This window comes from Dermacentor silvarum, chromosome 4 (assembly GCF_013339745.2).
Source record: "Dermacentor silvarum isolate Dsil-2018 chromosome 4, BIME_Dsil_1.4, whole genome shotgun sequence".
Classification (NCBI taxonomy): domain Eukaryota; kingdom Metazoa; phylum Arthropoda; class Arachnida; order Ixodida; family Ixodidae; genus Dermacentor; species Dermacentor silvarum.
The window spans coordinates 114,216,245-114,242,946 of NC_051157.2; the positions used below are offsets into that span (position 1 = coordinate 114,216,245).

Here is a 26,702-nt window from a genome sequence, read left to right on the forward strand (position 1 = left end):
TTGGACAATGGATAATTTGTTCCTGGCTTGACCCTCAAGTGCAACCAGAACTTTGCGTTAATCACTGCCTCATTTGATAGGCAAGGAATAAGCACACAGCCACAAACTAGTCACTTAATTGTAATGAAGTTTATTTTTATCTCACTTCAAGGAAAACAGGCTCAGAAGAGAATGAGTCTGACATCAACAGTTGGGTGATTAATGAAATGTGACATGTGAGGCCGGTATGTGAAGCCAATGGCAAGGAAGTCTGCAAATTGGCTAAACACTGATGACACTCTTATCAGCACAGATGGGCATGGAGTGAGAACCTGAGGCACTGAACTGCCATCAAGCATTAACCTATGCTGCTTGAAAAACTGACTCACACACCTTATATCTTGAACATGTATGGCTGCTGTATGCCCAGAAGTATAATTCTTAAAAAGAAGGTATTTTTTTTTTTTTGGCATTGCATGAAACCATTCGAATTGCACAGTACAATGACATCCGTGACACACTTTTGAAAGTTTGTGTGCAAATGACAACAAAGTATGGCTTGGCTTTCAACTTGACATTAATGCTGTTCCTGTAGACAAAAGCAGCAGATGCTCATAAACACCCTAGATTTGCATGAGTGCAACTGCCCGATTAACAAGTACCGAAAGCCAATTACTGCCACGCAAATAAACATAGAAAGATAGTTTGACCTTTGTATTGGACATGTGCATGAGGGCCGATAACAAAGCTAGAATGTGAGCGCTGTACAACGGAAGAGCCAAAAAAGAAAATGAATCAGACGTATGTCATTCACTCAAGAGAATTGTCATGAAGCTTTCATATGCATATGCACTACTACATGGCAAAACTAATTTCCAGGTTGTACAGAAACGTGAACTTTTGTTCGACACCCTTGCGTGCACAAGGTAGCTATGCACAAATTTCCAAGGTTACAACTTAGGCTAACTAGGCACATAAGACTTTTTTTTTTTTTTTTGAAATTAAAATCAAGACATAATGCAGAAAATTGTGGTATCTAAGAAAACATTAACTTGGCAGCACACATTTCAAGTATACATTTACAACAGGCCGTTAATATTTCCCATTAAATCCAATAAACAAAAATAACAAAAGCTTCTTTTCAACGTTATCACCCAAAATACCACAAGAAGAAATGTGCAACAGCACTGACGGCCTGTGGCAGACATCATCTGTGCTGCATAGCACAGGATTTCAAAAAGAAGGTGTGCAGCTGAACATGAACTCCTGACATGCTAAGCCAAAATTCAAGAAAGGCAAGGCAATAGTTACTAAACAAAAATTTTTGGAAATGCAGTGAAAGTTTCATGGAATTCTTCAATTAAGTGAACAATGTGCTTAATTTTAATGCTTAACCACAACTAATTAGACAGCAGGCATTGTACACATTCTGTGGTGAGTTTCTCAAAGACTTGCAACCACATTCAAGGTCTTGACAAGCCTGACACAGCCAGAGACACTGCAATGACTTTCCAGAATACAGCTGTCAGCTCCATACATGGTGAAACAGATTTGATGACCAACGTGAAGCCAAAGATAGCAAACATACACTGCCTGCAAATATGTCTTAGCATAGACTACCATTATCACTCTTCGATGTCCTATTATCGTTCCACCACCACTGCTGATGCTCCCCTAACAATTGCTAACTGTGCATGTATACATAAAAGGTAAAGGGAGCTTGCATAGAACATAGCAGCTGCAACCAATTTGACAATTCACTGAGACTGCCATTGGGGCCCTAATCTGATTCACTTATTTCAAACATATTTCTGGCAGTGCTGTAGAAGCTGTGAATGAGACTCCGTGGTAGCCACAACATTTCATGCAAGTTCCCTACAGCAAGCACAAGTGAAGATGGCAACTGCGTAGGGTAGTAACAGCTGTAGAAGCAAATCGCACACAAACACATCACTGGTACCCATGCCTCGTCTTCGTTACTCCATGCTAGGCACAGCGTTTCTACTGCATTTTAAGCAGACTGCTGCACTGCAAGACTCTCTCCCAGCGCCTCTGGAAATGCTCCAAGCTTGTCAATGTTTCACCTGCTGCTCCAAGACACTATTCAGCCAAAACTGTACACTTTCACCGTCTGGCGGAGGATGTCAGTCAGCCTTCGAATCATCACCAGCTGCCTCAGACGCACCCCCAGCCTCGCCAGAAGGCGCCTCGGCCTCTTCGACAGGCGGCCGTTCCTTCTTGGACCTCTTGTGCTTATGCTTGGACGAGCGCCGCTCTTCCTCCTCTTCATCGTCACCGCCCCGATGGTGACGGCGGCGCGACGACCGATGCCTCTCTCGCTCCTCCTTGTCGCCACGGTGCTCGCGGTGCCGCCGCTCGTAGCGCGACGATGACGATGTCTCCTCGTACTCGTCCTCAATGCCTCCTCCTCGTTCTCTCCGGTCCCGCTCCCGGTCCCTGTCGCGTTCTCGCTCCCGCTCGCGGTAGTACTCGCGGTAGCGTCGTGACTCACGCCGCTCCTCATCGTCGTATTCCCGGCGCGACGAGGGCCGCTCGCGGTCCCGTTCGCGCTCTCGATCGCTACGGTCCCCACGCTCGCTGCCATGGCCGCGCTCACTGCGTTCCCGGCCCGACCAGGAGCCCCCGCCACCACTGCCTCCACCGTCGTCCCCGTACGACTGGCCATACCCGCTGGCACCGTTGTAGTAGGACGATCGGCCATCTTCTCCATACGACGAGCCGCGATCCCCGCTGGGGCCACCTCCGCTGGCACTTCCCGGCAGCGGCGGCGGCGGGTGCGTGAACCGTGGTGGTGGGAAGGCGCCTGTCTCGTAGCCTGGTGGTGGGACACCTGGGATCATGCCTGGGATGGGCGGGGGCACGCTGAGCCCATCTAGGCCCATGCCCATGTAGCCCTGGTGGCGGCATGTGCGTCGGTGGCAGCGTGATGCCGCCCAAAGGCTGCTCCCCGGCGCCGATCACCTGCGAGCCAGTCAGAGAGGAGGAGCTCAATGCTGCTGACAGGCCAATGCACGCTGCCCCATGCGTACCACATCTGGGGACAAAAGCTAACAAATCACAGGTGCCGTGAATAGGCCCAACTTCTCAGCAGTCCAGCCTGCACTTGGGTATGCATCCACTGCATTGCAGCTCTCGATTTCTGATCTGTGTGCCTAGTAACAATTAACATTCATGCCGTTCTTTTTTGTTTTTTATCTCAGGACGCCCCTGGTCTATAGCTTTTGCCCCCAAGATACGACAGCTTCCTGCTCAATCCCCAATCCAGAGAATGCTGGCAGGTTCAACAGAGGAAAAATGAAATGACCACCAGAAAGGGTGATCGCACAGACAACAGAAAAGAAAAAGGCACAACTGTGCAGGTATGGTGCTGAGGGAGACTGGGTGGAACATGGGTGGGCACACAGACAGAATGTTGAATGTGGGAACAGAACAACACAGACAGATAACAAAAAGAAATTTAAGCCAAGTACCAAAAAAAACTACAATGACCATAAAAAAGGCTAGCAGAACATAATATACTATGCTCAATGAAAAAGGAGGCCTCAATCATTAAGAATACAAGTTCCATAGCATGAATACTTTACATCAATCTTGATAGGGTAATTAAATGATATGATGAGCTCAAATAGCTTTTACAGACACAGATGACGGGTCAGTGATACAACGGCAACCACTGAAGAGAGTTACCCTGTTTAAAGAAAAATGAGCTTGGATTAGAGCACTTGCTTAACACCACATGTTTAAGGCAAAGGATACATAACCATCATGATTGAGTAATCAGCAACAATGCTGTAACGAATAAAATAATTACACCTCTGATATTTTCTGCTGGCAGCTTCCAAGCAAGAAGTTAAAAATGCTCTCTGCAAGGCCCAAAGTCTTTTGAGATGTATCAGCCATAGCCTCCTATACACTTTTATGCCCGCCGCACAGAGTGCAGGGTGGGCTGTCATGCCTAGTTTCAGTGCTCGCCACCAGTCAGAAGCACCAGCCCAGAATACAGCAGATGATGCTATAACACAGTGCCTGCTAGGGCTGGCCTTTTTTCTGTGCAGCTTCTATTGCTTCAATGAATCTAAGTGCAAAGTAACACCTACACTGGCACGAACAAACAGCCTCGCTAATTGCGGGTGCCAGAAATAAAATGCTATATGTGCACGAGAAACAAACAAGCATAAGAGATTGTGCTCGTTTACTCTAAGATACTGCATTGCACTTTTGCATATTGAAGCTGTATTACACATTAGCCTTGCAAAAAGCAATACAAAGTTTGAAAAGTGCAACACAAACACAAATATTTCAATCTCTTGCAGCTACAGCTTGTCGGCCATCTGTGAGAGCATCATGTGTGGAAACATTTTGGCAATGTCGTTCTGTCCGTTACCTTCAGGACAAATATAATAAGCAAAGGGTGGCAAAACTTAGTTATGACCGTCTCGACAATTTCTCGTGATGATAGGGGCCTGAATACTTGAAGACTTCAAGCTGTTGCAGCACTTGCACACCGCTTTTGCTGATCCACGCACCAAGAATTGCAATCTCGCATTCATGATCAAATGACACTGATCGAATGCAAAGAATAACTAGCAGTCTGAACTTTCAGGATGCGGCATATAGTTGACACGTTTCCACTATATGTTGAACCGTGGCCATATTAATCTTGTGACTGTCGGTGACAATGCACAGAATGAGAAAGCCGACCGATTCAATTTCTTTTAGCACATGGCGCATGACGAATTTGCTAGCGCAGACTCACCCATTCTTTTTCTGGAAATAATATGCCCATAGTCAATTTCACAGATTAAAGCACCTGTCTGCTTTACGTACAGCAGTGACTGCTTTAAACTGACATTATCTTTTATCCTCAGCAGCTGCTTTATCCAGACAAACATGGTTTGTCACATTTTAGTACACTTACAGACATACACATGCTACCTCTACCCCTTTTTCACATGCGGGCCTCGTCTCGCAGACGCTTTGATAATGCCCCTAGAGGGGGCGCGGTAAGCCCAGAATGAGGGAAATGCGAGGAGGTGGAATGGCACAGTCGAAGTGTTTGTGCAGGCACAGAAAGTATATAGGAGGCTATGAATGAGCATATTGAATGTTGAGATAAAGTTATTGTTGCTACCATTACATGTCTCTCCAGTTGCTTAAAATCTCTGCGGATTCAATCACTTGACTTTATTTGCAACTGAAACAGGCCCGAAACCAACAGAGGTCAGAAAAATGATGTGCAAGAAAATATAGTGACGAAATACCGAACTTAAAGGTTTTCACGAATCAGTGAACTTTATTCTTGAAAGCGTACAAGTCATTACGTTACAGACCAAGTATAGACAAGTCAGCACAATAAAAGAAAGGCATTGTCCTCATACCTTCCAAGCGCAATTTTTATGCTTACAGTTGTCAATTGCATGAAGGTTCAATAAAGTGCACACACTGCTACAAATACAAACAAAACAATATAGATCTGTATAGTGATAAATGTTGGCAAAAAAAAAGAAACATGAATGTCCTCCCATGCTTTTGACTAAAAATTAATGTCACGAGGAATAAGCCTATATAATCTGTTCATAACAAGGAACAGAAAATGGCCAAGTGCCCAAGTACATAACCATTAAATGAGGAAGTGAAGGTTAAAATAGTTTCAATTAACACAAAGCAGACACGACAAGCAGCAAAATAAAAGTTAAAGAATACTAAACACACGCCTCACGTACATATTGAAAATTAAATGCGTTTTAATGTCCCCCCCCCCCCCCCCCCCGCCTCCCCGCCAGCTCAGGAGCCACACACATTATTTACGTTTATATGAGGGAATGTGCCCTGGAAAACAAACTAACTTTACTGGCACCCCTCAAAGTGCAAGCGTCAAGCATATCATGCAATAACAGGGCACAGCTTAAAGAAGAAACTGACGCCAAGTCACGCATGTGCTTGTCTTTAAGTTTACACATCTTATCATGTGTGTTCTGCAGCACTGCTGAACGGGACACTGTCGTCTGCTAACTGCAGTTTGCTGAGATATTTCCCGTAATCCTTACACCTAATCCTTCCAAATCTAGCATCTTGACTGATTCTTGCAAGCATGAAATAAATACCCAGTGGAGAAATTGCGTCTCCTTGCTTGGCACGCTCCATAAACATAATTTTTCTGCTTCTCAGCAGCGTTGTAGCCAGGAAAACATATTGTCATGTGCTCGTGTCATGTGGCAGACAGGAAAGCAAGGGACAGAACTTCAAATATGGGAACTGTTTGTCAGGTGAACTACTTGCCACAAAAGATTGATTGCACTGATTGATTGATTGATTGATCGATGATGTCTAGTGTTAAAGCACCACAGTAGCTACGGCAGATAATGCAGTGCAGGGCTATCGATTAATTTTGACCGCCTAGAGTTCTGCACCCAAGGCGTGGAAAGTTCCACCTGTTGAAACAACGAGACTAGCAGACGATATTGCAGCTCTAAAAGACATAGTAATATCCTTTAATCTGAATGTTCCCTGCCCTGCTGCCATTTTGGGATACCTCATTGTGGCAAAGATTGCTGAGTAATTTTGAAGAGTGTCTGCCAGCCAAGAGCACAGCGTGCAACATATGGGGATAGGTAAATGAGTGTGTTAAGGTCCCTATATAGTACTCTCAAAACTGTGCCATTCTTTAATGCTACCACCATATTCCTTACTCTCTACACTTACGAATTTCACTCAAACTATGACTGTAAACAAAAAAGCCAGAACTTATTACACATAGTCTGAGCTCTTGTTGCCAATGCTATGGAGTGCGCAATTTCCAACATGCAACTGATTTCAATCCAGGGCTCTGTGTACTTGGGCCATAAGGAGCTTTCCAGTATCGCCCATTAGTCGGTGATATATAGCTAATTTACATACAGCAACACCTGTGTCCACATCGTTCACATTGCACAAATGTGTATATTAATAATGCATTAGCGCAAGCTCCTGGGCCAGTTGGTGCATGATGAACTTGAAAACGGGGGTACCAGCGAATACACGGACGATCGCTGGACTTTTAACTGTGCTTTATTGAAAATTACATTGCCGCACAACACCTCCGACGCATGCACATCGTCACCTCCTCTCAAGACATGTACATTGCTATCAGCTTAAAATGAACACTGCCGCATGAGTGGCAGTGTTCATTTTAAGCTGATAGCAATGTACATGTCTTGAGAGGAGGTGACGATGAGCATGCGTCGGAGGTGTTGTGCGGCAATGTAATTTTCAATAAAGCACAGTTGAAAGTCCGGTGTCCAGCCATGTCTAACACCTTTTCCTTGTGTGTGTGTCCTTGTGTATTCACTGGTACACCCGTTTTCAAGTTCATGTATATTAATAAAGCTGTAGTCAAAGAGATGGAAACTTGGTTGTGCACAAGTCCAGCATTTTCAACGACGTGGAACGCATCCACTGAGACTAACGTCGTCAACAGGGAGCTAGAGAAGTGGACAGAAGTACAGAAGTGTGGAAACGACAGGCTGGGAAACAAAGCTTCTGCAAGAGAAAAGATGTGAGGGAGGGGCAAGAGGAGAGCAGCGCACCTGAATGACCCCTTCCTTGGCGGCGCCCGGTCGCCGACTTGGCAAGGACGGGGCGCCGCCGCCAATGACGTCGATGCTGCCGGACATCTTGCGCCCCGGTGGGGGCCCCGCCTTCTTGGAGCCCAGCAGGGGCGGGGGGACGCCTATGACCACGCCAGTGTACTTGCTGTTCTCGTTTACCGGTGGGATGGGCACCTGCGGCAGCAGAGGTTCAGGAGGAAGGGGCCCTTGCTGCTGCTGCCTCTGCTGCTGCCAGGCCAGTGGGGCATCGCCCAAAAACACATGTGCTTGGGGCACTTCGTTCCTCCCCGTCCGCCATTCCTAGGGGCCACATTCTCAGTCAAACACTTCCGGGGGATGCTGGCATACTTCACAAATGCCCCTCGACTTGGAAACTTTTTCCATTGCCCTGTCTAATGGAGAGCAGTATGGCCACTCAAATAAGGCAGTTACTGAGCTATAACCATAGCTCCTTGATTCCTGCTTGAGAAATGGCCCTTCATTTTAGCACCACCACATAGATGGCAGAACTGCCTAGCTGCAAATCGACAACTCAGGAATTGACAAGAAGTGTTGCTGAACCTGTACAAAGCACAACACTGCCCTCCGTTTAGTATAGTTGAGGAGTTTCAAGTCGAGGGGCGTTTGTGAATATGATGGCACATCACTTTTGGGGCAGGCCATTTGGATGAATCAGCAGAAGCAGACATGCAAGAAAAACTTGCAGGTCCACACATTTCCTGCGAGCAGCGCTTCCACATCGCGTAGCCGTCAATATTGTCAAGAAGGGGGCGGGCTCACGGGTACATCATGACATCAATGCTCAGTGCTATTCACTACAGTTGTGCAGCGCTCTGAATTTGAAACTGCATAAAACTAATTTCCAGAACTGGTCAAATGAGAATGTAGCCCCTATCTAGTGCCTGACCAGAGTAGCAATGCCTACACCCCAGAAATCATGTGGAATTCACTGTATTGCAAGGAAAAAGTGCAGTAGCACCATTTAATACCTGGCAGGACGGGCTGTTAAGAAAAGTGACTAGGTACGCAGACACCCAAACAAAGAACGCGCGGCATCAGTTTTGAATTTATGATGAAGTACTAATTCAGTACAACCTGCCTACTATCACAGAGCTGCAGTCTGTTCTTAAGGTGGATGCCAGATTAACTATCCACTTCCCCGCATAGACAGCACAATAATCCAATGATATGTAATACTCTGTTAAAATGATAATAAAAATGTAAACAAGTCAGCAGGCATTCGTGCTGTTCCCCATGACAGAACTGTGAAAACACTTTCAAATTTTCAGTTACTAGTACAGTCCTTTACAAATATCTATCCTGGCAACACTGCGTAGCACTGGCCACACGAGGCACATAGAGCAATGACAGGCAGAAGTATATTAATTAGCTAAATAGGATGTCTCAAGCAGTGCCTCAGCAAATTAGCGAACACGTGCCAATCAATGTTGCTTCAGCATTACCACAGAGTAACAAGATTCATGCATGCACCAAAATACATGTACCATTTGACAGAGACATATGATGCATGCACTCTTTGTGAATAACAGAAATGGCATTCTTTTATGACAGTTACTTTCTGCCCATGCTTAATTATTTGCTAGTAAAGACCAAAATCTAACGAACTGTATTGACATTACATGAAAGTGAGCAGCAACTGCTTACATACAAAAAATGCGACACTGTGTCATGCGCAACTCAGCACTAGCAGGACCGTCACAGTTTAACTGAAAAATCCAGATAGTGCTACGTGTCCTGAATAGACCATGTGGCTATTTCATGCCTATAAGCAACCACTTCACATACTGCCATTAACCTTTTGTTGCCTGTATTTCCCATATAAAAAACAATTGTGCCTACACAAAGTACATACACGTTAATAAGCGTTCATCCTAGCAGACAATTTGGAATGGAATGTTGCTTTCAGTAGGTGCACATTGAATCATTAGGTGTCATTTGGGTGGCAGGCCGTATGTGGAAAAGCGAAGTGTCCTTCAGAATTGATGGCCGTAGAGAATGGTACAATAATGGATACTAATAGGCACACCATATGCCAAATAACAGACGAGAAGTTTTCAAGAAAATTGATATTCCGCAAATAAAGAAAAGAAGAAAGCATGTTAGGAGGCCTCTAGGAATAAATACGAGGACTCAATGTAGCTTCAATGACGCCGTCAGTCACTAAACGTCGGCAGCAACAGAAAGCAGATCTAAAGTGTACTGCAGTTCAGGGTTCCATTTTTGCAGGCATGAAATCATTAGACACGCAATAATTGTACGAAGAAATAAAAATAGTACTTCTTTCCACTATGACGTATCCGAGGAAACCGCCAACGTCACTGAATGATCCGTACGACTATCGACAAGTAGCACTAATGCCAAGTGACATCATTATGTGACATGGATATGAGCTATTCTGTGCACACATTCACCGCAGGAACAATGTTCACAGTAACAGTGTTAGCAATGTCACGTGACTATGTGTCATGCACAGCAAACAAAGTAACATAGGCGAGCACATTCCACGCCACAACTACTCCATCATCAGAACATGCTATCAGAGACAATATGCATCAAGCGCCTCCTCAAGCACAGAGGCACTGTGGCAAAGCCAGAAGGCTTCAAAAAACAGGAGCAGCAAACGGTTAAAACTTATAGTAACAGCATACACTGCCAGGTTAAGTACATATACTTGCTATCCCATCTTTGTTTTCCGTTACAGAAAAACAACTTTGTAGCATGCGCTGCACATTCAAGACAGCAGTGCTCCTAACAGTAGAGTTGCTATCGCCACCATATTCAAAATTTAGAAACCCAAGAAATAAAAGGGCCTTAAAACAATGTAGGAAAACTTAATGGCTAGCTTTCCGCTAAGTAGCAGAAAAACAGCATGGCCTTAGCAACCTTACCAAATACAAAAAAGTGCAGTAAAAGGCAGTAGCCACAGCTCTAGATGGAACACGAACTACAAATTGCAGTTGAAAATTACGCGCGGTAGAGTGGTCCAAAAGTGTGTCTCTTACTTTCGCTGTGAAAAAAGCGAAGCTATGGTTTTGCTCTACTAACATTGGTAAGCCAGCAGCAAAGACAATGATGAAAAAAAAAAAAAAAATGTTTGTCTCTCAATGCACACTGAGGTAGCAAAACTGGCATCAGCATAACAGAAAAGAAAGAGGAGGCAAGGCAACTACAAACAAGCCTTTCAATTTTGACGGTTATTTGATTAAAAAAAAAAGTCCCACGCAGCACATGGCTCTAAACAAGTAAGGAGGGGAAGTGTGCAACAGAAATGACACAGAGAGGCTTTCACAGCCTTGGACAGCACGCACAAACAAATACACACAGATACATGCAAGTGCAGGATCAGCAAAGTGAGTTAGGTAGCAAGAGAACATGGAAACTGAAGAAATAGAGCATTAAGCACATCAAACGAGAGCATAAAGTCAATAATATGCATGGAAGCAGTCACTACATACTATAATAAACATGTGCAGGCAATATTATTTGCATTGATCCTGAGCCTGCAAAATATAGCTTTCCACGAGGCACAAGCCAGACAGTTTTAGACCAGGTGTCAAAGCTCTCTGCAAGTGTTAAGCTGTCTGACTTATTAGAGAGAGTTTAAATTAAACTAAATTGTAGGGTTGAACGTCCTAAAGTTGCAGATTGGACGATGAGGGATGCTGTAGTGGGGGCTCCAAATTATTTTGACCACCTGGGGTGCTTCAACGTGCATCTTGTACACCAGCATCTTTGCATTCCGAACACCTCAGCCGGGAATCGAACTTCGGACAGTGTGTTTGGCAGCAGAATGCGACAGCCACCGAACCACCATGGCAAGTTTAAAGACTTCAAGGCAAACATTGAATCAATCTAGATTGTTATACTGCTCGAATAGAATCCTTGCAAAATTTTGTCTATATTTTTTCTGTACCGACAGATTGCTTAGTTACAGTTCGGATCGCAACTGAAGAGGCTGCACAACCCTTCCACAACTCCAGTTGGCCACAACAAACGTGGCATCTCACAAGGAACTGCACCGGTGATCTCTGCAGTCACACTCTGCTGGGCTCTACTGCCTGCTTTGAGTCAGAGGCCTGCACTACACTCTCAAAACAAGTGCCTACAGAGCCGGAGAAAAATCAGTGAGTTTTTCCATACCTGAGAGGAGGAAAATTGGCCCGAACTGCATCTTCTATCATGATGAAATGCAATTAAATTTGCTTTATATTATGGACTACTGGTTACATTTGACAAATTGTTGCAGGAATGAGTTATCTAACCAGTTTCACGTTTCCAAAGTGTAGGCACCAGGCCCTTTCGAGTTATCTTACCGCTTTCGCATCTTCGGCGCCCTGCAACAGCAGTGCACTTGCTGTTCCATGACACGAATCTACCAATTTAGTCCGACCTATCGTTTGCCATTAATGTCCTCTTTATTTAAATAAATGTGCCCGCTCCTACGTCTTTATTTTATATTATTTCCGTCTTCTGTTATGCCCATTCCCCTCTACAAATCAAAACCTCGAGGTCCTTTACATTTAAACTACAGTGGCTCTAAACAAAGGTGAGCTTACTGTCATTTCTGCTATATAGACAAGAGTGCGCTTCGACATTGAGCCACATTTTCACAGTTGTTTCCACTGACTGCGCCCAAAAGAAAGTCAGTTTTCTGGAAAGCTGGTGCCTTTTAATAGCGCAGCATTCACAAATGATAAAATGACTGCCACTCATCCGTGGCATGCAGGAGACGAAAGGAAATCTCTGGACGAGTGGGTCTTGTCACTGGCATATTTTGAAGAAAACGCCTGAACGCTGTGGGGACGCTCGACTCTCACGCGTCCTCTAATATGTTTTCCCCACATGGCTCTCGCATCTCCTGTAATCCGGCTTTGTCATGTAGCCAAGTGCCGCCGGCATTCGGTGTAGTTGCAGAATAGTACGGGAGATGGCGTGAGTGCTGCGCTGCTAATGCCACTTAACGATGGGGTTACTCGGGCGCAAACGGGAGTAGCCTCTCTCTCTTTGGCTTGGGGTCAGCGGAGCGCACGGACGTTTCGCGCACAAGCCAGCACACTTCACGGGACTGTCCTGCAGAAGGCTTCGGAGCAGGACACCGGGACGGACGAACACTATCATTCGAACGTACCAATGTTCATGTGACTGTACACACGAACGATTAATCATTGGTGTCCAGCACGGGGGCGAACATATTGGCTCGATACCCTGTCGCTGGTGAGTCGGACTTCCTTGATTTGTCGCGCACCCATCGGCATATTCGATTGGTAGTAATTCGGCTAGCTGGCATTGGTGTAGGAAAGGGGCAATAAATGCCCTTGTGACTGTTTGCACTACTGTGTTGTCATTCCTTTGTCCCAAGAGCACGTTTGAGACTACACAACACATGGCACAGAAAGGGTTAACAGCCTATGGTCAGCCTGGTGGTCGAAGGCAATATAGCCCATATACTTTTGACGAAGAGTGTACATTACTGCCCATGGTATAAGGCAGTGTACTGAACAATACATGCTGTCTTAAGACCTTTTCCCTCAGAACAATATAACTGTCCTAAGTGCTGCAGTACGAATTCACCTGATGCCAAATGTTTATCTACACCCTTGATAACAGTAAAATCCTACCTGACACTGACCTCACAAGCACACAAGAATGCAGATGGTTGAGACATGCTACAGTACTGTAAGTACACAACACCAGAACATTATCCAAAATGCTAAGGTAGATGTTAGTAGCAAAAGCAGAACAAAAGCAGGCAGTGTAACAAGCAATTCTAGCAGGCTCATGCTGGAAGGATTTAGCAGTGGCACATGCTTACTTATTTTTATATATGATAGTAATAATACAGTTAAATAACTTGTTTCGCTCCTATACACACCTTATTTTTACAAGAAATTACAGTACAAAAGGACATCAGAACTGAAGATCTGCTTGATTTCTAGAGCCTACAACATTAAGAAAAAATAAATGAGAATAGCACAGAAAATCTTCACTTCGTTTCTCATTCCTATGAACCGACTAGTTCGAGCAAATGTTTCACTTAGCCAAGTTACAAGTTTATCTAGCGTCCCGCACCAAGCACTTGCGGTTCCAAGCTGGGAACAACGTGGTTAGAGCTTTAATAGTTCTCACAGGGAAAGAAAACATACTTGGGATTTAGCTAACTCTTGCTACCATATGCAGAACTATGGGTAAATAGCATGAAAGTTGAACATAGCATGCCATTCACTGCTCTACAAACTGTCACAGAGGCCGCAGAGGTACACCAATGCAAACCTACCTTGATAGGCACATTGTTGTCCGACCGGAGCTTACGCTGCCGGTCGCAATAGATCTTCCATGTGTCTTCGTTGAAGCCGTAGTTGAAGTAGTCGGTGATATCAGCACCTGGCTTGCGCCAAGGCTTGTCCTCTAGGGACTCTATGTTGAATTCGTAAATGGATGTTCCATTGATGAGCGCCACCTCATCTACATCGAGGCCCTTGGTCTTGCCTACCCCTGGTACCCCCGAGCCAGGACCCAGATTGCTGGTGAATGGTGGGCCCCGCTTGATGTTCAGGTTCACCGTCTGGGTTGGTCCTGGGTAGGTGCTGTATGGGGGGGCCTTGATGTCTCGTATCGTCACCTGCAGGGGCAAGAATGTGCTCAACAGACGCTGAGCTTCATCAGCTGTAAACACAGCCAGTACGTAGGTCTCAACAGGCAGGGGACAGCTCACATCACAGATAGCCCTCTCCTTCTGACAACGCAATGAATTGTACAAGACACACTGGATGCCCTCGTACAACCAGTACTACCACATTTACACGTGTAATGCCTCCTCTTTAGCTAAGCCTCCGTATGAAACTTGAAATTTCTCAGAAAAAAAAAAAGGTTGCACCAAAAGGAATTTGAGTAACACATGTTGCGGAGCAGATTGTGTTCACCAGTGGCAACAGTCCGAAATGAGTAAAAATACAGAACGAAAAACTTTGCTACTCTGTCATTCATTAATGTTGAATATTATATGTGGCAGTCGGAGTGCACTTCACACTGGTGCATGTACAGTTGGCATCAAAAGTATATAAACAGCAGAATCTGAGAGAAAGCTGAGCATTCCCACAGCCCAGGCACACAACCTGGTATATTCAGATTTCCAGCCTTTTTTAAAATATGTGAACAACAGTGTTCTTTAACATGCTGTTCACTGAAGTTCATGACGTTAACAAAATGTTGAATGACAAAGTTTTGTTGGCTGCAATCACAAACTGCTCAGAAATTCAAGGTCATCCAAGATCCTGTGGTTTGTAAGCTTGTGACACTGGCTGTACAAACATTCAAATGTGAACAACACTGCTCTCAAATCTCATCACTTTTCTTGTAACTGTTGGCAGCTTGCTAACTGTGTAACCTCTGTCAATGTGACAAGAAGTGACTCATGCTGGCAGCTGAGGCACGAAAGCAAATGCATTGGTCACTTTGTAAGCTCCACAAGAAGCTTAATCAATGCTGCTATGTGGTGGGCCCCACACACTAGTTGAAGAAAGCCAAGAGTCAAAGCATGTGGTCTGGAGTTGCCACTGTTACACATAGCATATATGCTACTGTTGCTAACAAATAAGGCTCCCAGGCGATTTCCGGCCTCCCTTACAAGAAATGTCAGCTAAATTTAGCAGCTGAGACACAAGACCACATTCCAGAATAGTTAATGTAAATATAACCTCTCAACAAGCATCACTTCCATGATGGTAAGTTCACAACAAACCACACTTCTGACTGTAGAAGTGCATTTTTTCTGGGTGTTTGAACACATGAAGGAATATGTTCCTCATAGTGATATTTCACAAGAACTTCGCTGCTTTCTCAGTGAAGTCATAAGCCTGAGAATAAGATCAGAAGTTTTCATGAAAGTGCGAGCTCATGCCACCAAGCAGAACAAAAAATCCACAAGAACAGTAGAGCTATGGCTGCTAGTGCACGTTCCGATTCCTTTTCTGAAACAATGCAGACAGTCTACATTGATACACTACAGAAATATTTCATTTATTTTACACCCCGCAAACCCCTGAGCCCTGAAATTTGCTTTCAAATTTATTTCTAAGAACAAAAAAAAAAAAAGAAAAGTGTGGATGTTATGGAAGTTGACGCGACACACTTCATACACAAATTTCAATCAAGCCTTGAGTTTTCACAGTGCAGACTGAAATCTTTGTGCTCATCAATAGAAAATGTCACCATTTACTAAAGATGCCGTATGTACGGTGTAGAGCAATGACTAAGCTATATCTTTTTCCCCAAATTTGCAATGAATAATGAAGTACTCGAAATTGGGAAATAATATTATTTAATAACAGAGCATGAGAGAGAACTGGAGAAGATTATGAAGAAATAATGAGGGTGGGGAGAACAAAGATGTCTAAGTTCAGAGAGGAAAGCGAAAAATGAGGTCACTGGCTTACCTCTGCACACGACACGCACTCTGTCTCTTGTGCACTACCTCGCATGTGCAGAGTTTGTTTGCCCTGAGCAAACAGCATGAGTAGGTGGTTCATGCTCTGGTAGAGTGCACATCACTGATAATCTTGAATAAGCCAGATAGCCTGCCTACTGTGTTGGTATACTGTTGTATACAGGCTGACCTTACAGGGCTTCAATGGATCATGTAGTATACAAAGCCCAGTGTTATGATGTACTGTTATGAGTGGATTGCACTGGCTTCTTGGCTTTCACATATATGAAATTCGAAGCAAAGGCCCCCTCCTCATTTTATGAGCTATCGCATTTGTCATTCCAGGTTGTCATTCCAGACAGTCACTCGTTGCACCCAGTACAATCAAACTTTTTTCAAACTTTTCACCGAGGATACAGAAGGCGCCTGAGCCGCATCTCCTCTTCCATCACTGCCACTGAGGGAACACCATCCAAATCTGCCACTGTAGGCTACTTAAAGAAATACCTTCACTTCATTTTCTCATAACCTGGCATTGATGCACTTACTTTTCTTAACATCCCCCAAAACTTCAAAAAATTTCATGGGTAATAGAATGCACTTGGTGCATTTAACCACTGTCGCATCCAATGTGCAGCAAAATTTTCAGAAACATGTTTTTCCATCGAAACAACAAACACCACCCAAACCTTCATAGGTTGTGGCCACAACAATATTCTTTTGATTGATTGATTTTTGAAGACAGTGGATAAAATGTGCGCAGATTGTCGTGCTAGCTTTTCTGCAAGTGATTGTCAGATGAAAGATAAATTACAGGAAATATATTTTAGAAAAGAAGCATTGAAGCAAGTTTTAGAGCTCACATGGTCAGTGCAGTATACACTAAAAGTAGAGCACTTTGTAATAATGTTATGTATTAGAACACCAACATAAAAATTTTAACTTCACAATTGCAGTACACGCATTGACACACTTGCTACAATGACATGAAAGAAAAGCTGCATAGTCATACACAATGGCACTATCATTTAAGAAAGATTTAAAGCTTCTTTTAAAGAATCTAAGACTGTCCAAGAATTCAGAAGAGTTAGGGGCAGGAGCAGGAAAGACACGTTACGAACCATGCTAGCCGCTCTCCACTACTTTTAGTAGCACCGAGTAAGCAGATACAAATTTTGGTCATATGGCTGGTCCCGTAGAGTTTAACAGATGGCTTCAGTTCTGAAACTTCCGATGTGCCAAGCAGCCTCAAATGATGCTGCACTTAACATGTGGAAAAAGCCCATTTACTACTTTTAAGGTGCCAAACCTGGACATCGTCGTCGTCATCATCGTCGTCATCCTCGTCCTCATCTGCTCCATCTCCAGCGTCGCCGTTCTTGTCGGCCTCGGCACTTGGGCCTTTTGCTTCACCATCGACCTCCACGGGGTCTGTGGCTGGACCCTCTGACTGCTGGCCCTGCTCGTCCTCGCAGCTAAGCTCTCCGGCTTCTCTGTCATCCTGAAAGGCAACAAAACAAGTGAGGGCACATTATGGCTCTAAAGCCTTCTTTTGCCAGCAAGTGACACTGCCCCTGCAACCTAAACAGTCTCACAGAAACAGGGAGCTTTAAAAGGCTTCCCCAACGAGGCTTCACTAGGTACACCAGTCAACAAATCCATCGTACCCATAACATATTGCATGACATAGAGCATCGGTGTCAAGATTCAACGATGTGACTAAACCACACAGATTTCAGAAATCATCAGCTCAGGGAACCCTGACAGCTCTCATAGTGTACTGAGGCACTGCCAAATCATGTTACTGTTTTCTCATGCAATAGGAGTCATGGCTGCACTCGAAACACTCATGCTAAACACTGCTAATCTGTTATGTGGTTAACAAAAGTATTTTGCCTGAATTTGCTTTCTAAACAGTCATGTGTGTGCAACTGTGATATAATCAAGGCCAATTGCGGTATGACTACCACCCAGTTACAATACTGAATTCTGTTAATTTTTTCAAGAGTCATGGCTGCAAGGCCAGTTTAAAGGTGTATGTTCTGGCGAAAGAAAATAGTCTGTCTAGTTTACTTCTCAATCAGATTCATGACGTCCAAAAAGAAGGGATGAAGTGTAAACACATTATTTGGGTACTTATGTAATCGATACTACATCTTGCAGAAGCATTGGATTCTCCAGAACTTAGTTTGGGAGCACCTACTAAACTATTATCCAGACAATTGTTGATGCTCTTACCTTCTTGAACACATGATTCGTTACTGACATGGGAACAAAGATTGATCGACGATGAACTATAGAAGAATATCTAATGAAATGCAATGCAGTAATACTGGTAGTATTGTGCTGTGTACCACTGCCACTATTATGCGATGAAGCCCAACCCTCATCACAGCAGTTTAGAAACTGGCATACACACCCCAACATTCTACAACAGCTAACTACAGTTGCACCAACTTGTAGCATGACCAAACAATTCTGTTGTTTTATTATGTGCTTACCGCTACTTCATCTATTTATTTATTTATTTGCTTTACCAAGCAGATAGGTGTATAACAAAATACAAAACAGCATAGTGCAAAACACAATGTAAAGACATGTAAAAGAAAAAAAAAACTCTCGGTGACCTAAAAATACAATGACATCTTGGCATGAAGTCAGATAAATCAACATAGAGGAAAAGAGATAGATAAAACACTTTCAGACACTTTTACATTATCATTCATTAGAACACTTACAGGCAAGGCATTTCATTGTGGGATAGTACTAGGGAAAAACAAGCGCAGTGCGAGAAAAAAACGGTGCTATTTTGACATTATGAGTGTGCCTTGTTGGTTGTGAAGTATTGATAGCTTTCACGTGACGTCACGCACCCACCTTAATCACCGTGTCGGAGCACCAACATGGCTACTACGAGCACTTCAGTCCAATCCATCTTATTGAAAGCTTTCACATGACATTACAGACCCAGCTTATCATCCTGTTGGTTCACCAACATGGCAGTTACAATGACGTCAGTGCAAGCCATCTATAGGGGCGTAAGTATGAGTTAGGACTAATGTTAAACTGATTAGAATGTAATAAAAAGAAAAATTTCAGTCTAGCAAGAGCTCTCCTCTTTTCCAAACACAAAATGTTGTTGTTAGTCATGAGCCGAGTTGGTGAATCAGTGTGACAATAGGAGTTAAACATGAAATGAACTTTGCCTTCCTTTGAATCATTTCAAATTTATAAAAATATTTTTTTTAAAGTGTACATCACAAGCTATGCTCACATATTCTAGTTGGTGCCTCACAAGAGTATTAAGTAAACTGCACCTAACTATGTAAACTTCATTACGTACTAAGTTGAGGAATCAAGTAGGTGAATGTCTGAACCACCGTTGCAGTGGCTATCTGCAGTTGTGCACGAGGTCTCAGGTTCAATTCCCAGAATCATTCCCATGGGGGCGGAGTGTAAAACTGCTTGTGCACTCAGATTTAGGTGCGCATTATGGAATGCAAAGTAGTCTAAATTAAAAAAACAGCACCTCACTAAGGAGTCTGGTATAGCCTGTGTGTTGACTTCAGACATTAAAGAACTCAATTTGATTTTTAATTGCTTCATCAACACTACACTTGAAGTGAAACGCAGCTGCGTTAAGAAGAAAAACAGTGAATAATTGATGGCATCACCAAGTAAAACAGGGGTTATGGGAGACACCACTGTATGGGGCTTCGAATTGATTTTGACCAGCTGGGGTTCTTTACCATGCGCCAAAAACTCGATACACGAGATGTTTCGTATTCCGCCGCTGTCGGAATGCGGCCTGGGATCGAACCCCAGACCTTGTGCCCAGCAGCAGAAAACAAACAGCGAACCAAAGATTACATTGTCACACTGAAGGACTGGTAACACGAGTAAGGTTCATAGTAGTCTCGACCACAATGTTACTCCTGTAGCGAGCTGGAGGCATGGACAGAAAAAAAAATCAATAGTAATAGTTATGTTCGATGCGGGTGTTCCTGCTCGTCGTTGAAGTGACAAGCGTCATCACCGACATTTGTTTCGTGTTGAGAGCTCCTATAAGTTTACGGAGACAGACGACAGATGTTAGGCACGTTACGGCCGTGTTCAACACATTGCGAAAGTCACACAGGAACATACCTCTTGCACAGTGATCTGCATTTGCATGTAAAGAAAAACAACGTTGCCTAGTGGTGCAGGATGCTACTACTTGTAAATATTGATTCTGGTCAAAGTTACAGGCTTACAACATCGCTGCCATGCAAACTAGGCTAGCCGCTTAACTTACAGCTAGCCAATCTTTTTTGAAGCGCTGAGGCTTTCTGTACTTCCATCTCAAACCAGTTGCGTTCATTTGCAGTTTCTAGAGATACGTCTCATATAAGCGTACTGCGACCACCGTACTGGCATCCTTCAGCACGTGACATCTGATTCAGATCACAGTTCGAAAAAACTGCTCGCCGAAATCATTTTTTTGTGCTGCGCTTTTGCTAAACGCGCAGCCTAGTGCTAGCCGGCCCATGCGCGGTCGTGGCACACAAGTTGGATGACGGAAGCTGAAGGTTTTTCGTACCTGTTGCGATTCATCTTTATTTTGCAAAAGTGCTGACTCATCCACCTGTAACTTCGAATCACTGCTTCTTTCATTCGTTGCACCAGCGTCCGTTTTATCGTTATCACCGTACAACCAAGCATCATCGTCTTCTGCGGCAGACGCCATTTTGCTCAAACAAGGACTGGCGGATTGGATATGGATCACGATGGATTGGTCAGACCGGTTGGCTTGCGCACGTGCCGACGCAGCCAGCCGACGCCGCTATCCAACGCGCAACGCGCAAAGTTGGCGTAATATAACAACGTCCGTCGTACTGAAAACACTATCTACTGAACTATCTTCGTATTGTATTCTAGTTGTGCTTTGTTTGCTGCCGACCAACAGCGTGTGTTGTAGTTTTACCTTTATTGACGATTAAATCCATCGCGGTTCTGAATGAATGCGTGAGCTTGGTTTGTTTACGCTCAGCATGAGTTTGAGAATTATCAGACAGTTATATAATCAATATGCTCCAAAACGTTTCAGGAATAGGCTTCCTTAACGCGCTCCTGCCTATGTAGTCGTTGAGAGATATCGTTCTTATTTGATTAGATTCGCCTCGAGTGCTTCACAATGAAACTCGTGAGTATGGTTTATGTTGACTGGTTGATGCGTATAACACTTGACATCTGCGTCCTTTCCCCAGCCCACTGACAGTCGTACTGCTTTCTTCATTATTGTTATTATTTTCAGTTCTGTTTGAGCAGCAACCCAAACAAGCCATGCAGCGTACTGAAGTTCAAGAACACTCTCATCATGTTCGACTGTGGTCTGGACGCAACGTCCGTCCTTGGATTCTTGCCTCTACCACTTGTCCTCAGGTGTTAAATGTTCTGCCTGATTTCTGTCCCCGCGTTCTTCATCCTGTCAAATACCCATCTTTCAGGAATAATTTTCACAACCGCTTGTGAAGTCCACACTGTTTGTGAAGTTCACGCACCGTGACTCATTCTTCCACCTGCCATCACGTGCCTTGCTCGAAACCAGCAATATCATGGCTTCAGATGAGATTCATGCACGTCGTTGCCGTTCACAGCGTGTTCATATCACTTGCTTTTGCAATCAGTAACTTTCCACATCACCATTGTACTTAAACTGGTTATGAGCAAGCCAATGTGGGCTCACATAGCTTTGCCAAAAGGATACGGGCCACACCATGTAAGACTGAAGCTGACGCCGGGATGTGTAGTCAGGTTCTTGTTTTACCCCACGCACACGGAAATCATGACCATCCAGAAATTTTCAAACTAGATAAGTACAGCTCAGTAACATAGCTCTGGTTGCATGTAATGTAGCTTCTCTACTGTTGACAAACCATCATTTTTGGTAGCACCACAGAGACGGAGATTGATCAAAAGGTCACTGGTCCCTGGACATGCTTTGTTCCCTTTCATTCAGCCTTCATTTGTTGCCAGCTTTCGCATATATGTTTATCCTACTTGCCTTCGCTTCCCACATGAGAGGTTCTGTTCAATGTGCTAATATTCATTTGACTAAACCTACCATGCCAATAGTAAGTGAGCAAGGGATACCTCAAGCCCAGAGCCAACATTACAAGGGGACTTTCTTTCTTTTTTTTTCCATGCTTGGGTTGCCACGTGGCATAACGTCTACTTTAACTGGCGCAGGTTTATATAGATTCGTCGACACCAAGTGCAAGGAGACCAAATGGGTAGGAAAGAATAAAATCTGGTTTCAATAACGAAGGTTGAGGTGTTCGAGAAACTGCCTATAGTTGAGAGTGAGGTTGCTTCAGGTGCTTAATTAGTGCTTGTAGCAGGTTATTCCCAGGCTTTTGGCTTACATAAAATGACAATATATAGAGCAGCAGCAAAGACGACGAAAAATGAGGTAAGCGGGGGTTGCTTTGTCCTGCCAGAAAAGAAACTAGCAGAGGTGAGTTTTCATCAACTGCAAAAACATAAGGTAACGGAAAAAAAAAAAAAAAAGGACAAGGTTTGGAGAGCGATCGAGAGGTGTCAAGTTTAGATTAAAACGTGCTTATATGGAAAAACAGCAGTGAACTCAAACATGTTGTAAGCAAAGGTCGAAAAATAATGTACCAAATATAAAGTAACTATCAAATGAAAGAAAAACGACATAAGATTCAGCAAAGGGCTAATAAGACATTTCACGAGAGGGAAAACAAACGACTTGTAAGGAAAAGTGGGTAAACAACAGATATGGTTAGCTCTATTTTGACCAGACCTAAGACTGCAAAAGTTGCACACTGCTATTTCTATTAATGTCAGTAGTGTAACAAATTGATTCCAAAGTTGCCTTTGTAGCATTATAATGCCTGGTAGTTAAAAAGATAATGAACCTGTCAATGAAATATGGCTTCCTGTATTTTTCGTCTCTGGAAGAATGAAAGTTCTGGGTTAGTGGTACGTTAATCCAAGGCCAGAGTGACATCATGGTGCATGAAGCAGTCTCAAGGTGTCTTCAGGTGCTGACAGTCCCGAGATTCATTGAACTTCAGTGACTATTACAATCATATGAAGAAAGCAGACAATGAATGCAGGAAAAGTATAGGCGATATTAATTATTATGTTTAATTACAGTGCTGAAATAACAAAGCTAACCAAAAAATCGAGTCCCACAGATCCCCTTATTCTTCTCGCCACTTGCTAGTAATGATGTGTTGTATTCTTATGAACTGGCCCACATGACATTCCTAATTACTTTTAAGTTCCAACCTAACCGCACTTGCTATGGAGCATTTAAATGGTGTGCTTAGTAAGTTAAAAGGAGTAGTAAGGGCCTTGTTACAAGCTATATGCTCCTACAGTTCCTCAGAGCATCATAATACGCATGCCTTCCATCCTTTTCAACATTTACTCCTAAGTGATTACATAAAATGCTCATCCTGAACATAAAGTCCGGTGCATGTGGAACTGCATGGAGATAGCTTAAAGGCCAACTGCAACAAAATTTCACTTTAGTTAAATTTGTTATAAATTACTTGTAGTACTAGTAATAAAATACTAGTACTATATACCACTGAACCATTCTTGGCAAAGCCGCAGGGCGGGTAATTCTATAGTTTTCTTGTTAGCAACCTTTGAATAGCACCTAAGCAGACGATGCGTGCACCTGGTGGTTGTCGATATGACTCGAGTCCCAGCACGACACCCCGCAGTGCATATCGCAGAGCAAGCTTTGCCACATAGACGGGTTTCTTTTTTTAATTTAATTTATTTATTAATTTTGAGTTTAGCAAGGCCCCATAAATGTAGCTGCCACACACCGAAACGTCACTTGCATGCTCCAGGCAAGTATTATTGGTGCCATACATGCTTGTAAGAATTGTGTAATATCCTTGGCAAGGGTTAGTGTCGCAAGTAAAATTATATATCCCACTACATGAACCGCACATATAAAACATGAACTGTCATGTTGTACTGCAGTATAGATGGACCACTTATTGCTCGAACTTGTTACAGAATTTTCATTCTGCAGCTGGATAGAGAGAATCTGTAAGAATCAGTAAAATGTCACTAATATTCAGTGAAAGAGCACATTGAACTCTCATCACCATGCTATTTTTTCCCCATACAAGTGCAACATGTATCTATTAGGGCAAAACGAATGGCAATGTTGTTTTTTCTTACACGTTTGGAAATTGAAAAGCCACTTTCTTGCTGCAACCAATTCAGTGTGCATAACTGCCAACTTCCATGATTTTATCATTATATTTCACATTTTCAGAACTTGTGTACGATTGTCGTAGCTACGGCAATAATTTAAACATTTTTTTTATTTGCATCCTCTTTTGGGGCATAAGTTATTTCAAGAGATATGCAGATATATAGTCGCCAACTGATTTTTTAAAAGCTTTCGGTGAAATTTGCGAAGCGGCTTCATCCCTTAATATCTCCTTACCACGATCGGCTGACATTTGCTTTTACAAGTTCTTATGTTATAATTTATCTTGCGACTACGGTGTCCTTGATTTTCTGGACCTGCTCAATTATTCAGATCTACCTGCTTATTCGGATGTGCCTGCTGCATTGCCGCCCACTCTGTAGAGAACTATTACATAGCAGAAACTAAAATTTCAGTCACTGCTGCATGAATATTGCCTGAATAAACTTCATGAATATATTCATTTGTCTTTGGTGCAGATTATTCTGACTGCAACTATAGAGCAGGGTGCCTGCTCACAGCATTCCTACGGAAGAAACTCTGCCATTTTCTTAATTAGTTGTCATTATCTTGAGTAATAAACAATATTTAGTATTTTTCACCAAGTTGTAGTATTTTCTGGCTTTGACTGTAGTAATTTCTAAGTTATAAGGTTGACAGGGTCTGAGTATGTCTTGAACAGACGAGTTCCTTCCGTCAATTTCAGCACACGGCTCTCAAACTTACCCCTGTGGACTCCGAGAGAGGCTGGCGATGCACAGTTAGAAGGGGTAAGGTTGAACGTTTTCATCAGCAGTTAACGTCTTCGGCCTCTTGTGTGTCAAACTCTGAAGTAACGAGTGTCATTTGTGCAGGAGTTCAAGGAGGCAAATGGACGTGTGTTTGTTGACAGCGCGCCAGAATTCTGCCTTCCAGAGGTGAGAACGTAACATATTAGAATAGGATTGTAAGGATCGAGGCTCTAAATTTCAGTCGGCAAACTCTGCCATTCCAAGGGTCCACCATTCTAGATTTTGATATACATATATTCGTCTCTCTCATTTGCAGGGATTTTCGTAAAATTTGTATTTGGGCTTTGTTTTCGTGCAATGTATTTCTTTCTTGCAAGTTGAAGGCATGTTGGTTTTACTATCTGTGAGAACTGCTGTGGTCACCATGTTTAACTTTTAAAATTACTACTTTGCGAAAACCTACACCCGAGTTACAGCTTTAATCATTATTATGAAAAGCTGATAATAGTGACAGCTCATGCCTAAAAAAAAAAAAAGAAGAAAGAAGTATTAGGTCTAATGATCACGACAGATCTAGTATGCATCTTTTGTTGTAGCGCCATTGTCAAAATTATTTTTCATTTTTTATTGCAGACTGGTCTTGTTGACTTTGCCGATATCGATGTCATCCTCATCTCCAACTACCAGTCCATGATGGCATTACCTTATGTCACGGAAAGGACAGGCTTCAAGGGAACTGTCTACATGACTGAGCCAACCCTCCTTATTGGAAGGTAGGGGAAGGGATCACGGAGCACACAATCCGATGTTAAGCTACAAACTGGGTGGTCCATTTTCAGAATGCATTGTTTGTAAGGAGTAACCAAGGGTCACATGGTAGTTTTGTTAGTCTCAGATCAAGCAGCAGACCAAGTGTTTTAGGCTCTTGATAATAGGAAACCTCAATTAAGGTAAAAAGATGTCCTCACCCTAGAGAACATGTGCTGTCAGATTGAGCTTTCCTTTTTTATTCTGTTAACAATTTAATGTCGAGACATAAAAATACCCGAATAAAATGTCTATTTTTCATCGCAAATGTGCAAAATGTCAGTAATTAAAGCAGCCAAGCCACTTATGGCTTTGTGCGGGACGTGTAAAGACAGTTCACATCAGATGTGGAACAGAGGTGTACATTGCATTCATTACCTGTGTTATACTGCTGCAGCCGGGAGCCTTGCATCAATCTTTCTCCTCTGACCGTGCTTTCAAAAGAAAGCGAGTTACGTGCCAGACTCCTTCCTCGTCCTCTGTTCCTGCTTTAATCCAACAAATGATGCTTGTCTGCCCCTCATTCAGTGTTGGCTGAAGACCTTTAGCCAGAAACTACATACTCAAAGCTGAACTTTGCAAGCAAAAAAAAAAAAAAAAAATAGAATTTTGGTGTGTTGCCTGTAGTCAACACTTATCCATCAAGGGCTTTATTTTTTCTTTTCTTTGTCTTCTTCTTCTATTATTATTATTATTATTATTAGTAGTAGTAGTAGTAGTAGTAGTAGTATTCTGAATACCCCTAAAGGCCCTCCTGGGAGGTTAAGGAAAGGTTCACATATAAAACAAAAGTAAGAAAAGATAGCAAGATGAAGTGCTACAGCAAAAATGTTAATGTTAATAATGATATGGAAGACTCTCTTACTACCTTTTTAAACCATAGCAGC

General features: G+C 43.2%; 2 protein-coding genes across 2 annotated transcripts in view; one reads left to right on the plus strand and one right to left on the minus strand.

The window, feature by feature from the left end:
- Positions 1-110: 110 nt before the first annotated feature.
- On the minus strand, positions 111-20,762 carry LOC119450528 (pre-mRNA 3'-end-processing factor FIP1-like). Its single transcript, XM_037714012.2, is given in 6 exon segments — positions 111-2,769; positions 2,771-2,961; positions 7,566-7,886; positions 13,882-14,226; positions 17,339-17,530; positions 20,609-20,762. Coding segments are annotated over 6 exon segments (1,842 nt in total). The 5' UTR covers positions 20,756-20,762; the 3' UTR covers positions 111-2,123.
- A 72-nt stretch (positions 20,763-20,834) lies between these two features.
- LOC119450527 (integrator complex subunit 9) overlaps positions 20,835-26,702 on the plus strand; it is a 28,414-nt gene continuing 22,546 nt past the window's right edge. Inside the window, exons 1-5 of the mRNA XM_037714011.2 lie at positions 20,835-21,211; positions 21,323-21,450; positions 24,984-25,047; positions 25,132-25,194; positions 25,642-25,781. Coding sequence (XP_037569939.1) covers positions 21,203-21,211; positions 21,323-21,450; positions 24,984-25,047; positions 25,132-25,194; positions 25,642-25,781 — 404 coding nt within the window. The 5' untranslated portion in view covers positions 20,835-21,202. The remainder of the gene's footprint in view (positions 21,212-21,322; positions 21,451-24,983; positions 25,048-25,131; positions 25,195-25,641; positions 25,782-26,702) is intronic.